The 15,724-nt window shown below is 43.2% G+C and overlaps 1 protein-coding gene across 3 annotated transcripts in view; it reads right to left on the bottom strand.

Annotated features, from left to right (window-relative positions):
* C6 (complement C6) overlaps positions 1-15,724 on the bottom strand; it is a 44,543-nt gene that overhangs the window by 3,441 nt on the left and 25,378 nt on the right. For all 3 annotated transcript variants that reach the window (XR_010025557.1, XM_063128111.1, XM_063128112.1), the window contains exons 11-17: positions 12,478-12,703; positions 10,503-10,674; positions 9,363-9,474; positions 7,518-7,650; positions 4,770-4,961; positions 4,207-4,291; positions 2,724-2,968 (exon numbers count right to left, since the gene is read on the bottom strand). Coding sequence is in view for 2 of the 3 variants with exons in the window: in XM_063128111.1 (XP_062984181.1) it covers positions 2,724-2,968; positions 4,207-4,291; positions 4,770-4,961; positions 7,518-7,650; positions 9,363-9,474; positions 10,503-10,674; positions 12,478-12,703 (1,165 nt within the window). In the remaining variant the exon portion in view is untranslated. The remainder of the gene's footprint in view (positions 1-2,723; positions 2,969-4,206; positions 4,292-4,769; positions 4,962-7,517; positions 7,651-9,362; positions 9,475-10,502; positions 10,675-12,477; positions 12,704-15,724) is intronic.

The raw sequence follows: 15,724 nt of genomic DNA, 5'->3' as shown, positions 1-15,724 counted from the left end.
GCATCTGATTCCCTGCACAATCAGGGTTTCAGAACACATGGAACACTTACGTACACAGAGGTCTATGCACGTAAGCTTTCCTTGGTAGACATCCACATTTAATGGTGGACATCTGGATACTCTGTAAAAAGAGAATGAACAAGGGATTGCCAGCCTAGTGGAAAGGTGTAATGTGGAGGCAATTAAGCTGTATGTCTTCTGTCTGTTTGCTGCACTCAAGGGAATTCAAAACAATCTAGCAAGGCCTCACGATCTGACCATTTATTGAGGAATCTACTCAGTATCCTGGGGTCAACTGCATGGGTGGTTATGTTTCCTGAATCTCCTGGTCCATGCCATCCCTTTTGCTTTCATGCTAGTGGATAATCTGGACTGCAACAAAACAGCATCCATTTCCCATGGTGGGTTCACACAACACGCTAAACCACACTCAGTGGTTGAACGTGGACTGTTGAATCATGGGCGATCACTGAATCGTGGGTTATTGTGTCGTCTGAACTCAGTGCGTTATCTGACGGGTGGCTTATTTACCATGCAGTGTGGCTTCTTAATCAACAACAACAAACCATGGGTTCTCAAGCTGGCTTGTTTGAGAAAAATAAGCCACACTGCATGGTTCACAAGCCATCCTGTGGTAAACACGCTGTGTTCAGACAACAATATAACCCACAGTACAACAAAAAAACCTCACTCAGCCACTGAGTGTGGGTTAGCGTGTTATGTGAACCCAGGAATGATAAAAAAAAACAGTCAGCCCTATGTGATAAATGTTTTTTGCACATACAAGCCTAGGTATGTATAAAGATTATTTGTGGTATATACTAAAAAACGTTCTTTCCTATCTCCTCCTAAGGCACTAATGAATGTTTTTTGTATGTTTTGTATGTACTTTATACGTTAGACTTTGGGCCACTGAAGAGGACCTTCTGGTCAAAACGCGGCTGGCCATTAGAAAAAGAGCACTTTTGATCAAATCATTGGATGTTCAATTTTGAAATGCAAGTGCTCTTATGTGGAAATATTGTCAATTTTATTTCCTTTGCTTTGTATTAAATTGTGTACTGTTTATGCTCCTTCATGGCCAAGTGTGGACTAGAACCCAGGTCTTCCCAGTCCCAGTTTAACACTCTTGCCAGTACACTACAGTGGCTCACAAAATGTCTTGGGGCAGCCCTGGCTCCTCACAGGTCAAAAACAAAATTTCAGATGGTTACCCAGCTGTTCAGCTCGGCTCATCAGTTGAGAAACAGTGCGCTTAATGCTGGCTTATCCCAGAGGGAGGGGAGGCACATTTCATCCCCGTGACATCTCTTTCCCACACCACCCTCCTGCCTGACCTCTGTTTCTCACAGAGCTGTCACTCTCCCCCACTTTTTTTTGGCTGGGCTATTCTGTGCACTGCGCCAAGCGACAAATATTTCATAACCTTACGGGAAAAACCATGAGCCTTTCGCCTTGTTGCACAAGAACGGTTGGACAAATAATCTCACGGGGATTTTGCTTCTTGGCACAGGCTCACCCAACCACACAAACTATAAGCTCTTCATTAAACAGAAAGTATCCCTCCCCCGGCCACGGCCATTGCAGCTGTTTTTACAAGATGGATTTACAATGCTGCATGGGGCGAAGGAGAACACAGCGTTGATAAGGGCATGTTGGAATTCCCAAGGGTGGCCCAGAGCGTTGGCAACAACCACGTGCTAAAATGAGAAGAGCTGCACATCGGATGGGTTAGAAATCCTCCTGTCTGAGCTGCAAGATGTTCAGATTGCTCTGACCTGTTTAATTGGAGGCTGCTTATGGCTACAATGACCCAACGGGAGGAAGACATGCAAAATATGCTCAGAGGCCCTGTCCCCTCATTACTTCACATGTCCTAAGACTGAGATGTAGAAGTGAAAAAAGGTAGGGTGACCATATGAAAAGGAGGACAGGGCTCCTGTATCTTTAACAGTTGTATTGAAAAGGAAATTTCAGCAGGTGTCATTTGTATATATGGAGAACCTGGTGAAATTTCCTCTTTATCACAACAGTTAAAGCTGCAGGTGCCCTGCCCTCTTTTAAATCTGGTCACAGTGTAGCTGCAGTCTAGCTCCTGCAGCTTTAACTGTTGTGATGAAGAGGAAATTTCACCAGGTGCGACATGCATACAAATGACACCTGCTGAAATTCCCTTTTCTATGCAACTGTTAAAGATAAAGGAGCTCTGTCCTCCTTTTCATATGGTCACCCTAAAAAAGGTCTTCTGGGGCAAAGGCGTGAGAGAACCTAGTGAAATTCTCTCATCACCACAACAGTTAAAGCTGCAGGAGCTAAACTAGAGTGACTAGATACAAAAGAGGGAAGGACTCTAAACAACTTGGGGTCAGGTTATCTGAATGATGTTTTTTACTTTCTGAAATTTTACTCAAATTTAGTCATATATACATATGTTAAAAAGTGCATTTTCACCATAGGCTAAACCCTGAAAATACGTGTTTTGCAGGTGGGATTTGCTCATTTTGGGGAAGGATTTATGCATTGGGGGGATTTGTGTAATTTTCCTAGTGTGAATTTGCACAAATGAAAATTTGCGCAAATTCAGGAAATTAGGAAAAATGAGTGGATGGTAGAACGAAGGGCATGTGACAAGCCACAAAATGCAAGTAGAATGGATTTTTACAAAATCCATACATCCCTCACCTCAATCCAGAGCGATAGCAGGATCCAGGAGGCACACGTACCTGAGCATCTCTCCCAGTCATAGCACGTGTCATAGCCACAGGGTTCATGCTTTATGCTGCCTGTAGAGAGTTTGAGCCTTTCTAGGGCCCAGCTTAAGTCAGTGACCCTGTGGCAGGGCCCAGAATGTAGGAAATGGGGCGGATTCTCTCCCAGGCATTTTTCAGCCAAGAACTGGCAGCTGGGCTTGGTAATGGCTTGTTCAGAAGCAGCATCCGGTATTACACAAACGTCTTCAGAATAGTGGCTGCCAAAGGACAAAGAAAAACCTTACTGGGTAATAGGAGGTTGAAAGGCACAACACACAAGGAGGCGTTCTCCAGAGTTGTTTACGATGTCAGGAATACTTGGGTTTGTTTCGGAGGCTGTTTCTGGTCGAGTCATCTCGATCTGGCAAGCCAAGTCAATGCATTCCAGATCGTTTTAGCCACTACCAGACACAAAACAACAGTAGTGAATTTGTCAGGCTGCCTGTGAAGGTGACATTAAGGCAATTGCAAGAGTTGCTCAGGTTTACTTCAAGGCTAAATAATAAATAAATAAATTACGTTCTCTATGTACAGAAAAACAAGTACAAGGGCAAGATGGTGCAAAGCACAGGTTGCAAAAGGACAAAAGCTCCTCCTCAAGGGAAAATTGCAATCACAGCCATTTATTTATTTATTTATTACATTTTTATCCCACCTTTCTTCCTCCTCAAGGAACCCAAAGTAAAATAGATAATCCTCCTCCTCTCCAATTTATCCTCACAACAACAACCCTGTGAGGTAGGTTGGTCTGAGAGTCTGTGACTGGCCCAAAGTCACCCAGTGAGTTTCCATGGCCAAGTGGGGACTAGAACCCGGATCTCCCGACTCCCAGTCCAATACTCTAACCACCACATCTCACAGGCTCTCTTTAGTTTACTGAAGGGGGCACACAGACATTCTGAGAATGACCACTTGACTCCAAAATGGAGGATAGGCATGAGGGAAAGAGTTACCACACTTTTAGGACTGTGGGATGTGAGAAGAACCCATCCAAGGGGTAGAGTTCACCGAGTTTTCAACAGCTCGGCTCCCCAAACTTTGACTTGCTTCCCCTCCAGCTGACCCGACTCACTCTGCATTGAGTCCGGACGGCTTGCAGATTTTCCAGGTTTGCATAAATTTTGGACACAAATTGCATAATTTGTTCAAATTCCAGGCATAAAGTGTGTGTACTGCTTCTCCTTCTCGACGCCACCATTGTCTGGACCACAGAAATCAGAGGATGAACAAGTAGGTTGCAAGGTGAAAAGGAAGAGCAACTCTGGGGGATTTTTGCTTAGCCTTGATGCCAGCTGTGAGGCGGAGCCAACATGTGAAGCTCCACCCCCCAGTTTCAGCCCTCACTCGTTCAGGAGAACCTACGAAGAGGGCTTCAGTTGGAACCAACATTTCTGTTATGAGCTAGAAACACCTCCAGTAGTGGGCAAAAAGTGACATTCTTCTGCATATACCTTACCCACAATCCTCTGTTGGGGACATGCACACACATTGGGATCCAGACTGCTTTTGACCAGGGCTGCAACTCCCTTGAGCTTGATTAGCTGCAAGAGTAAGGAATGCAATGACTTTGAGAGGCACAGAAATATGAATGCCAATATTATACAAGACTGAGTCAGGCATTATGCCAGGATTATTATTATTATTGAGATCTATAAAGGAGGTTTGGATGGACCTAAATTTATTAAGGGGGTAATTCTATGCATGGCTGGCTGGGGGATGCTGGGAGTTGTAGAACTTCTTTCTGTCTAAATATGCATAGGATTGCACCCTAAATGTTTTTTCTTTTTTACGTTTTTATCCTACCCTTGCCCCATGGAGCCAGGGGGAGCATATATGGGTGCCCCTCCCCCAATGTCATCTTCACAACAACACTTCAAGGAATATTAGGCTGAGAGTATGACTGGCCCTAGGTTACTCAATGAGCTTCATGGCTGAGTGGGGGATTTGTATCTGGGTCTGCTGAGTCCTAGTCCAACAGCTGAACCACTATATCACCTGGACCCTCTCAGTTCCTTTTACCTTTCTCGCAGGTCAGTAGTCTCCAAACAGGAGGGTTCCAGGATGGGCCTTGCCCGCAAGTGTATCGTGTGGGGCCATTTAGACTCAGAGTCGGAGAGCAGTGTAACTGGATGGTTTCCCCAATCTTGTATTCATTCTTATATGGAGTAATCGCGACATCGGGAGATGCTGATGGCCTGGGGCAAGCAGATGCTAGAGTAAAAAACAAGCACAAATTAACATGTCATGGCAAAGCGCCTGCAAATTAAATCACCAATTAAGGGTGAAATCCTATGCATGCTTAAACAGAAAAATGTCCTAAAGCTTCCAGCATTCCCCATACTGGCTGGGGAATGCTGGGAGTTGCAGGGCACTTTTTATGTCTAAACAGTAAACATACATAGGATTGCAACTTAAGATGCAACAAAAAGTTTTGTTATCTTGCGGCTGAAATTTCAAATGTGAACTTTTGTTTTCAATCCATTTTGAAAATGGACAGTCTGATCCTATGGGAGTAAGCTTCCTAGAAAGAATGTGCTTCCATCCATAGAAGGTAGCATTTTATTTTATTTTAATCATTTCTACATGGCTCCTTCATCATCAAAGGCAATCCCAAGGTAGTATATATATAAAATTATACAAACAATATAATAGAACTACAAAACTGAAACAGAGACATACAAGTCATAAATCCAGCAAATACAGAAACAATCTAAAAATCTATTTAGACTGCATTTTGAAATGTCAAAATTCTCCTCAAAATGCCTGGGCAAACAGGAGCATTTTAATTGGGTGCTGTACAGAATAGATTCACCACCAGTCTTACTACTTCAGGTGGCCTTCCCCAATAATGATGTGTTTTCTGTTCTGTGTTACACTGCCAAGACCCTGAACATTGGCAACTGGAACATGGCATTCATACTAAGTGGATCCAGGGTTATTTGCTTTTTAAAATGCCTTAATTAATTTTAATTAATTTTAATGTGTCCATATGTTTGAAGCCTGTGGCACTACATTCAGTCACTAGGTGGCAGACTTTCCTAAGTAGCACATAGCATTCCAATTGACTGACGGATGTCAGAGAAATCTGTTTTGGGGGGTAGAGTTTGACGGGTTTTCCTAAGCTTGTCCCCCCAGACTTTGTTTCGGTTCCCACTGTGATGCCCAACTTGATCCGCCATGAGTTGGGCCAGTTTTCAGACATTCTGGGAATTTTGAGCAATTTGGGGCAGGGGGAAGGTTCTGCAATTTGCGCAAGTTACAGCCGAATTTGTGTAATTTGCGCAAATTTGATCGTAATTTGTGCAAATTCAGTCATAATTTGCACAAATTGCTCGGAAGTTGCTCAGAAATCTGCACAAATTGCACAACCGCTTTCCCAAATGTGCCAAAATGTTCTTGGAATTCAGGGAACAGCTTGCAGCTCGGCTCATGGATGCAAAGTGAGTTGTGCACACCATGAAACTTTGTGGAGTAAAAAAAACAACAACTTAATTTGACTCAGTTTGAAGCCAGGGGAGAGCCATCAGAGAAATAGCATTATAAGGCTCACCCTGCTGTGGGGCAGCTCTTTCCCACAGGAGAATGGACAAACCCATCCTTCAGGAGGGTGTTATAGCAGGGGTGATGTCACTTCACTTAGGTGAGGCATACACAATGTGTCCAACCCTGACATTTGTGTAACTTACTTTGTTGGCTTTGCTGTATCAAATGACAAGCCAGATTTTTTCGCTACTGTGTGCATGTGTGGATGAACAGACAGATATTCAGATTACATTAGGGAGGGAGGGGGAGCACACCAACTATCCCCCTCCCCTGCTGGCTACACATTCAGCCTTAGTGAAAATGGACCTTCTGTGTATATTATGCCTGGACAGACTAGCTCTTCCACATGAGGAGACAGACTGGGCCAATTACTCACTCAGCTCTATGTGCATACATCTATGTCCACATAACAGGGCCCATTCCCACTACGTTCCCTGACCATTTGCTCTAATGGTGTGAAATTGGGGTGGGGTGTTCTCATAGGGAGAGGACCCACCGATTTCACCCCATTAAAGCAAACTGTCAGTGGATGCAGCAGATCTCTATTTTTATAAACTGGAGATGCGTAACTGTACATCAGCAAAGTAAAGGATAAAAGGTCCTGCATAGTTTTGGATGTGTGTGCATGTGTATGGGGGGGATGGTTTGAGGGGGATTTTTTTAAAAATAATAATAATCCTAAACATCATGCAATGAAAGGATTTGCTTCAAACTTGGCAAGCCTAAAGACCTACTTAAGAGCTATCATGTTTCCAAGTTTCATCTCTTTATCTTTAAAATGATGGAGATGTAAGCATTTTGTTAATTGTCATAGGCAATGTGACAGCTGAGCTGTCAAACTTTTAAAAAATCCTTAAAAAATCAAAGGATGAAAGGATCTGTTTCAAACTTGGCATGGTTAAACCCCTACTATTACAGAGCTATCACAGTGCCAAGTTTCATCTCTTTATCTTTAAAAATGACAGAGCTGTAAGCATTTTGGTTAACTGCCATAGGCTACATTGAAGTGGTTATCCAAAAATGAAATGGAGCTCCATTGGATAATCTGATGGAGAGGAGTAAGGGGAGCCTCTCCAAAATTGAAGCAGAGAACACAGTCAGTGGAGCTCTGCTCCAAATTTCAGAGTGGATTAGAGTCACTCTGCACACCACTAATGTTTACCCCTATTATTTTTTACTTTCTTGAAGTTGCCAGTTTAATTGTGAGTAAAAAAAAATTCTTACGCTGGCACTCGACAAGCTGTTGTGCCCATGTTTGATCCGGCAGGCAGCGAAGGTACTGATACCCAACTAGATTATATCCGCTCAAACACACAACTTCCACATCTTCCCCGACTGCATAGTGGTTCTTTTCATTCTGAAATCAACATTGGGAAATCATTCACTCGCTGACAGAATGCATGGACAATCAGAAACCTTCAAGAGATAAGACCTTAGGTTCGTTTAGGAATACAGCAACTTTGCACAGAACTTTGCTGCAGGGTATCACTGCCCCTTTTAATTTATTAAGTAAGTTTTATCCCAATCTTCAGCAAAAGTGCTCTCAAGGGTGGCTAACAAATTCACTGGTTCTCCTCCAATTCTTTTAACCTCACAGTAAGCCTGCAAGGCAGGTTAGGTTGAAAGAAAGGGTGACTGTACTGAGGCCAGTCCATTGAGTTCAATGGATGAGTTGGGATTTGAACCTGGTTGTCCTTCATCCTAGTCTGGCACTAGGATGAAGAACATAAGAGGAGCCATGCTGGATCTGACCAATGGTCCATCTAGTCCAGCACTCTGTTCAAATAGCAGCCAAACAGCTGTTGAACAGGAACTCACAAGCAGGACACAAGACCAACAGCACCCTCCCACTTATTTATTTATTTATTTATTAAATTTATATACCGCCCCATAGCTGAAGCTCTCTGGTGGTTACAATGTTCCTCAGCAACTGGTGTACATATGCTTACTGCCTCTGATACTGGAAATAGCATATAACCATCAGGATTAGTAACCATGGGTAGCCTTCTCCTCCAGGAACTTCTCCAACCCCCTTTGAAAGCCATCCAAATAGGTGGTCATCACTACAAGTTGTGGAAGTGAATTCCATAGTTTAGCTGTGCTCTCTAACCATTATCCCACACTGGTTCTAGGTACTGTCTCGTATTGTATCCAAAAGGCAGTTAGTATGGCTCATACTACTGCAGTGTTATGCCTGCCAAGATTTAAAGCAACACATGAACCATGGGTCACCTGCATCCATACCGCCCCACCAAATTTGGGGCAGCCCACTTTTTATTTTTATTTGAATTATTTTAGGAGGGGGAGAAGGTGTCCACAGAGGCGATGGAATGCCCAAAGGGTCAAATGTAGCTTGCAAGCAGTTACAGGTGCCATTTTCCCCCTGGAAATTTTTTTGGGGTCACCACACAGAATGCCACCACCAGGGGGGCAAAAATGCCCCCTGGACTTACCTAAGTTACACATCCCTGATCTAAAGCTAGAGCTTCCACTCATATCTTTAGAGGCAAGGCAGGTAGATCTGTGCAGCTCTGCTCTGCTTCCTTTCCCAGCTCCCATTAATTTAACAGGCTTGCAGCATTCAGGAAAACCTCCCCAAAGCATATGCCTGTCACCATTACAGTGCTAGTCTTCACCTAAGACTAAGGCCCAAGGCTTATTTACACTAGTAATACCTAGTCAGGAAGCTCATAAGGAGGGCATGACGTTAACGGCCCTTTTGCCCCCAGGTTCCAGTTTAGCAACCACCATCACGCTGGGGGTCAAAACAGACATTACTTTTAAGCAGTTCTGTCTTTTCATTTGGTCTCAGTCCAGAACTTAGAAGGCCCCTACATCCCATGCTAGGTCCCTGGTCCAGATCAGGGCCCCTGCACCTACTCTAGAGTAAAAACTGAATAAAAGTCGTAGCTGCTCAATTCACAGTCAAAGTAATGTCTGTTTTGGCCCTAAGTGCTTCAGCCAAGAGGAATAAGAGAGCCAGCTGCTAATTTTGGCACAGCGTTTTGCCTTTTTAGAGCGGGGATGTTTGCCAAAACCACACCCATGCTTTGAATCTCCAACACTTACCCTGATGAATCCATATTCTGGTGGGACTGGTTTAAAGCATCCAGATTCGGGCTCGCCTACAAAAATGTCCGCCTCCTTCATGGCATCATCATCATTTATACACAAGCCCCCCCTGAAACAAACAGAACGGTTGACTTTGAAGGCATTAAGACTCCTGTCTTTTTGACCCTTGGGGGAGGAACCAGAGTTCAGTGGTTTGCATGCCAAAGACCCCAGGTTTAGTCCAGTGGAGGCTGGAGGCTCCACCATCAGTGGGGTGATAAATCTGTTCCAGGTTTCCACCAGAGCCTGTCTGAACTCTAAAAAGGCTACCTTGGGTAACTCCTTTAGAGTTCTGAAAAGCTCTGATGGAAACCTGGAGTGGAATCACTGCTCCACTAACTTCAGAGCCACTAGCCTCCATTGGTTTATTCTATTTCTGGTCTATGTCCATATGCATTAAGCCTATATCTCCAGTTAAAAGGCTCAGGTAGCAGGTGGTGTGAAAGACCCTGTCTGAGACCAGGCATGACATCAGTAGTGAACCTGTGATCAAGTGGAGTTGTGGTCTAAAGTTTTGGGAGGGGAATGATGAATTAGAACAGACTGAAGAGGGTGTTTGTTATGACATATTAAAAGACTTATGAATCCTACCCTCTCGGGAGAAGATTTAGGACCACCTTTTCCAACATGATGTGTTGGACTACAACCATCAGCAGTCCCCAGCAAGCAAGGCTGCCTTCGGATCATAGGAAGCTGCTTGCACTAAGCCAGATCATTGGTCCATTTAGCTTAGTGGTCCAATAAGTCCATTTAGCTTATTGGTCCATTTAGCTTAGTGTTGTCAACACTGGACCTGTTCAGACAACATGCTAAGCCATGGTTAGGCTGCTAGTCCTTTTGCAGCAAATGGTTAGTGAGCATGTTTAAACCGTGGTTCTGCAGCCACCATGGCTAGGAATGGTTCCCACGACACGCTAAGCCAAAATGTTTAGCTCAAAATGCTGAACCACTGTGGTCATCTCAACAGAGCAACAGCTCTGTTTCCTAGACTTACTGGAGATGCCAGGAATCGAACTCGAGACCTTCTCTCTGCAATGTGCATGTTCTGTGGTTGAGTTACAGCCCTTACCTCAGTCAGCCTTACTCTTTCGCTCTTACCTGTCAGCAAATATGGAGAAGTAACACTCGTCCTCTTGCTCCTGTTGGCCTTCACACGTCTTCCCTCCATTTAGCGGCGAGGGATTGTCGCAAACACGGCTTCTCCGTCTCTTATGGGAGGCATCACAGGAACTCCATGCGGACCAGCAACTCCAGGAACCATCCACGGCAACTGAAACAGAGGAATTGGGAGCCCAAGCAGGCCTGGATTCACCATGATGCTCTTTGCAATGTAACACCAGATGCTAGGGCCATTTCTCTGTGTACCAAAGAATTAACACTGGATCAATAGTTTTCTCCTCTCACAAGGATGAAATATTGTATCTGACCTTTACTTGCATGGTATAATTCTGAAAAATATGTAATCCTGTTCCTTCATAGGCTTGTTGGCCAAACACTAAAGGGCACTGCCCTGGTTTGGCATTTGTCCTAGGTGCTGAAACATCTTCTAATTGATGTCTTCCATCATCACTGATCACACAAGACAAGCTGGCTTCTTGTGCGCTTTGCTCTGGGCGGCCTTTTTTTTTTTTAGGGTGGCCACCCCCGCCCAATTCAAAAAAGGGAAATGCTTCACCAAATCAGGGTGGTGATTGGCATAACATTTGCACAGGCTAATCTATATATCTAGATACAAATTTAAAAAGAATTGTTATACTTTAAGTAGAAACACACTACATCTCGCTGTACGTGTGGAAGACGGTAACCAGGTGACCTGTGTGCCTTGTTCAGGCTGCTGCTCAGGTGCTAACAGTTGATGGGGGATAGTTTTTTTATGGTTCATTATCTGTAAACAGCCCTTCAAACAGAGGACACCTTCAAATAGTGGAAGTTCCTCTGGCAGCCCTTCAAATACAGGATTATCCTCTGTCAAAGAGGACACTTGACCACTTTAGAACGTTTCCGTGATATGCTGCTGTGCCTTTTAGGAGAGGTGAATACAGAAGAAAGGCCCTTCCCAGCTGGTTACCCAGGAATGTGGAACTGCTTTACCCTTGATTAGGGTGACCATATGAAAAGGAGGACAGGGCTCCTATATCTTTAAAAGTTGTATTGAAAAGGAAATTTCAGCATGTGTCATTTGTATATATGGGGAACCTGGTGAAATTTCCTCTTCATCACAACAGTTAAGGCTGCAGGTGCCCTGCCCTCTTTTAAATCTGGTCACTCTAGTATAGCTCCTGCAGCTTTAACAGTGGTGGTGAAGAGGGAATTTCATCAGGTTCCCCATATATACAAATGACACCTGCTGAAATTCCCTTTTCTATGCAACTGTTAAAGATACAGGAGCTCTGTCCTCCTTTTCATATGGTCACCCTACCACCTCTAGAGGCAGTAAGCCTACATATAACAGTACGGTGACTATATGAAAAGGAGAACAGGGCTCCTGTATCTTTAACAGTTGTATTGAAAAGGAAATTTCAGCAGGTGTCCTTTGTCTATATGGAGAACCTGGTGAAATTCCCTCTTCATCACAACAGTTAAAGGTGCAGAGCTATACTAGAGTGACCAGATTTTAAAGAGGGCAGGGCACCTGCAGCTTTAACTGTTGTGATGAAGAGGAAATTTCACCAGGTTCCCCATATATACAAAGGACACCTGCTGAAATTTCCTTTTCAATGCAACTGTTAAAGATACAGGAGCCCTGTCCTCCTTTTCATATGGTCACCCTATATAACAGTCGCTGAGGAACATTGGTGGGATGGCGCTGTTGCACCCATGTCCTACTTGTGAGTTCCTTTTCAACAGCTGGTAGACCATTGAGTGAACAGAGTACTGGACTTGATGGACCCAGGGTCCATTCTTCTGTTCTTATTTGTTGCCAGCTGGGAATAGCAGAATGGAGAGGCACAAGACGGCATCTGCAACCATGCTGACTAACAACCAGCATGTTTTGCAAAAAATACCATTTGTCTATTTTGCACTGCTACAGCAAAAATACTTTTCCAGCTATATATATATTAACACATCATACCGGATGTGTAGTCGGGCGCTCGCATCTCACAGTTATCACCGTAAGTACCAGCTTGGCACACACAGAGGCATTCCATTCCCGATAGCACAGCCTTGCCATTATTGGGACACGGAGCACATTGGCATGGGTCAAATTGTTCCATGTAGTCTATAAGCGCTCTCCGGAGATTACGACGCTTCGTCGCTGCGCAAGGGAAGTTCTTCACCAAATCCAAAATGGGAGCCAACTAAAGAGCAAGTGCCCGGGAAGCAATTAGGACTAGAGCAGTCGCAGAACATAAATGCATATCAGACTTCAAAGCCTTTGAGATGATGTTAGAAAAGGTGAGACCTGCAACTAAGCGTTGCAGCGTGGAATGCTTCTTCAGGATTTCAGTCACTCCATTCCAGTCCTCCTCCACCCTTGGTTTTCTGGTCTTTGCCCCTTCCCAGTGGCATCAGCTGTCCATAGCCGCTGAATGAAAATGTTGGGCTGCCTGGGGTTCCTCTCTTTGGTTCCTTTCATTTTTCTGTATTACTACGTTTGCTGATGCTTCTCTCTCTCTCTCTCGTGTGTGTATGGTGTCATTCTGGCTATCTAAGCAGCAGCATTCAATACACAGACATTGGAAACAAAGAGAATGATTGCCTTAATAAGATATGCCCCCATCTTTTTATTTTTAAAAATGTATGTGAGTCTGCATGCTCTTTAAAAATTATCTATCTATTTATTTTGGATGCCTTGAAGGGCAAAACCCTCTCAAGGAGGGGCCAGTGTTAACCTGATGTGAAAGTGTACTCATTTTTAAATCATTTAAAATAACTTTGAGTTTTATTCCCAGTATAAATGGATGTCAATAATGTTGCTACAGGTCAAAATCATTATTATGTTTGTTTGTTTTTCTTATTTTTCCAGCAATTAGCATCTCCATTTAGCGTGGTACCTACATTGTACTCTTTTTGGTCCCAGGTGAAAACCTTTTTTTTTTTTTTTTCCAGGCATTTTAATTTTTCAGTTTCTGTTTTAAATGTGGTATTGTATTTTAAATCTTGCACTGCTGCTAGGTTTAATTTGGTTATTAATATTATTTTTATACTGTAGTTTTAAACTTTTATACTGTATTTTATCATCCTGTATTTTATGGTTTTAATTGTTGTGAACTGCCCAAAGAGCTTTGGGTATTGGGCAGTATGGAAATGTAATAAAATAAATAATAATAATAAAGTAAATATGCAGATTGCATGCAACAAAACAATTTTTGCCATAAGAGGCGCCGGCACACCATCAATCAAAGGATGAAATTTCACCGTTATTCTACATTAAATATTTTAATTCCAGGTTGGGATGGCTTCAGATTCTATGATCTACTTTTTCTTTTATTAGAACCCCAATATCTCTGAACTGGAAGGTTGTCCACCCCCTCCCTGGACTCTGGCTTACTTACTCATGAGCTGACCTGACATGATGCAGATTAAGTCAGGCCAGCTCATGGATTTTGGAGGGTTCCCCCCACCCCTTAAATTGATATTTGTGCAAATTTCAGCCATATTTTGCTGAATTTGCACAAACTGATTTGTGCAAATTTCAAGTGAAATTTGTGCAAATTAAGCATATTATGGCTGCAGTTCACACAAATTAAGCAAACTACAGCCAAAATGTGTGAAAATTATGCAAATTGCAGCTGCTATTTATGTACATGTCAATTTAAAGGGGAAAAACTGATTTGTGCAAATTTCAAGTGAAATTTGTGCAAATTAAGCATATTATGGCTGCAGTTCACACAAATTAAGCAAACTACAGCCAAAATGTGTGCAAATTATGCAAACTGCAGCTGCTATTTATGTACATGTCAATTTAAAGGGGGGGAAAAGGCTCATGAAAGTCCTAGATTTTGGCTCAGCATGTGCAAGCTGAGCCAGGGGCTCTGGGGAAATCTCAGAGCCTAAAAAGGGCTGGATTTCTCCACAATGGGCATCCCTAAATTGGAGTCAGATACAAAATAAATATACTTAAAATTTGAAAATTCTGAGCCCAGGAATTTGTGTTGAGTACCACAACTGAAGACAGCTCACAGTCCTGCAGAAAAATCTACTCCTGGTTACATCAAGCTTTCTTCCTTTCAGAAGAATTATTTTAGGGCAAGAGAGGAGTCATTTTGTTGCTGCTATTGTTAAAACTATTGGGAATCATAAATCATTGGTGATCTGCATTCATCCAGAGATCTATCAGTTGATCCAGATGTTACAGCCATGATTAAAATACACCACAGCAGCATCAGTAACAACAACACTTAAGGCCTGGAGTGTGGATATTTTGCATCATTGTCCTCCTAGACCAATCACTTTCATCAGTCACTACAGCCTTTAAAAATCTCATTGTTTATTGTGTTATGCAGCCTGAAAAATTAATGCTTGAGTTTACTGAATTCCCTGTTTTCTTCTGGACTTTGTCCTTTTGCATTATGACTGGCCAGATCTCCACCAAGCAGGATATAATACTTTGAAAGTGGTTTGAAAATGGTATATGGAATGTGTCCTGGGCCCCAACAGTTGTCACCACTGTTGTTAACTGTTTTCAAGCAGTCGTGCAGATCCTGCCTCTGTTAGATTGTAAGGACTGTGCGCAGGGAGTGTAGAAAACTGTAGACGCATTAGCAATAACCCCTCCATCTTTTTCCAGTGTTCAAAAGGAGAGTGCCATCACTTATGTAGCCAAAATGGCACCACCCATACACAAGAGGTTCAGCAACTGCATCAGCAGATTTGAGAACCCCCAGGTTTATAGAAGTAATGGACATATAGGAAGACTAACAACAGTGTGTTAAAAATACATATTTAGAGCTAAATGTTTTGGTTCCGTCCCCATCAGTAGCTGTTTGGAATACGCCTGGTATCCATTTAACAGCACAGCTAATGAAGAGAGAAGAAACCAAAACGTTTAGCTCTAAATATATATATTTCAATACTCTGTTGTTAGTCTTTTTATCTTTCTTATACATTTTACCTTAAGATTGACTGCATTCACAGTGAATCCAGCAGCTCCTTGTTGCTTTGCTGATGTGTCACTTTAAACCAACCTCTCTCTCTCTATCCACACATACGCCCCGCCTCCCCCAGCATACAGACCTTTCAGTGGGGGGAAAAGCACTAAGGAGAGGGGAACCTCAGAAGCAGCCCAACGGAGGCTGAGCATGAAACCTGACAGGTGGCCACAGAAACCTGACAGAAAGATGGTGGGAGGGAGGAACCCCATGTAGGTGGGGGAATGG

Source organism: Elgaria multicarinata, chromosome 6 (genome assembly GCF_023053635.1).
Source record: "Elgaria multicarinata webbii isolate HBS135686 ecotype San Diego chromosome 6, rElgMul1.1.pri, whole genome shotgun sequence".
NCBI lineage: Eukaryota > Metazoa > Chordata > Lepidosauria > Squamata > Anguidae > Elgaria > Elgaria multicarinata.
This window is presented reverse-complemented; position numbering and strand designations above follow the sequence as displayed.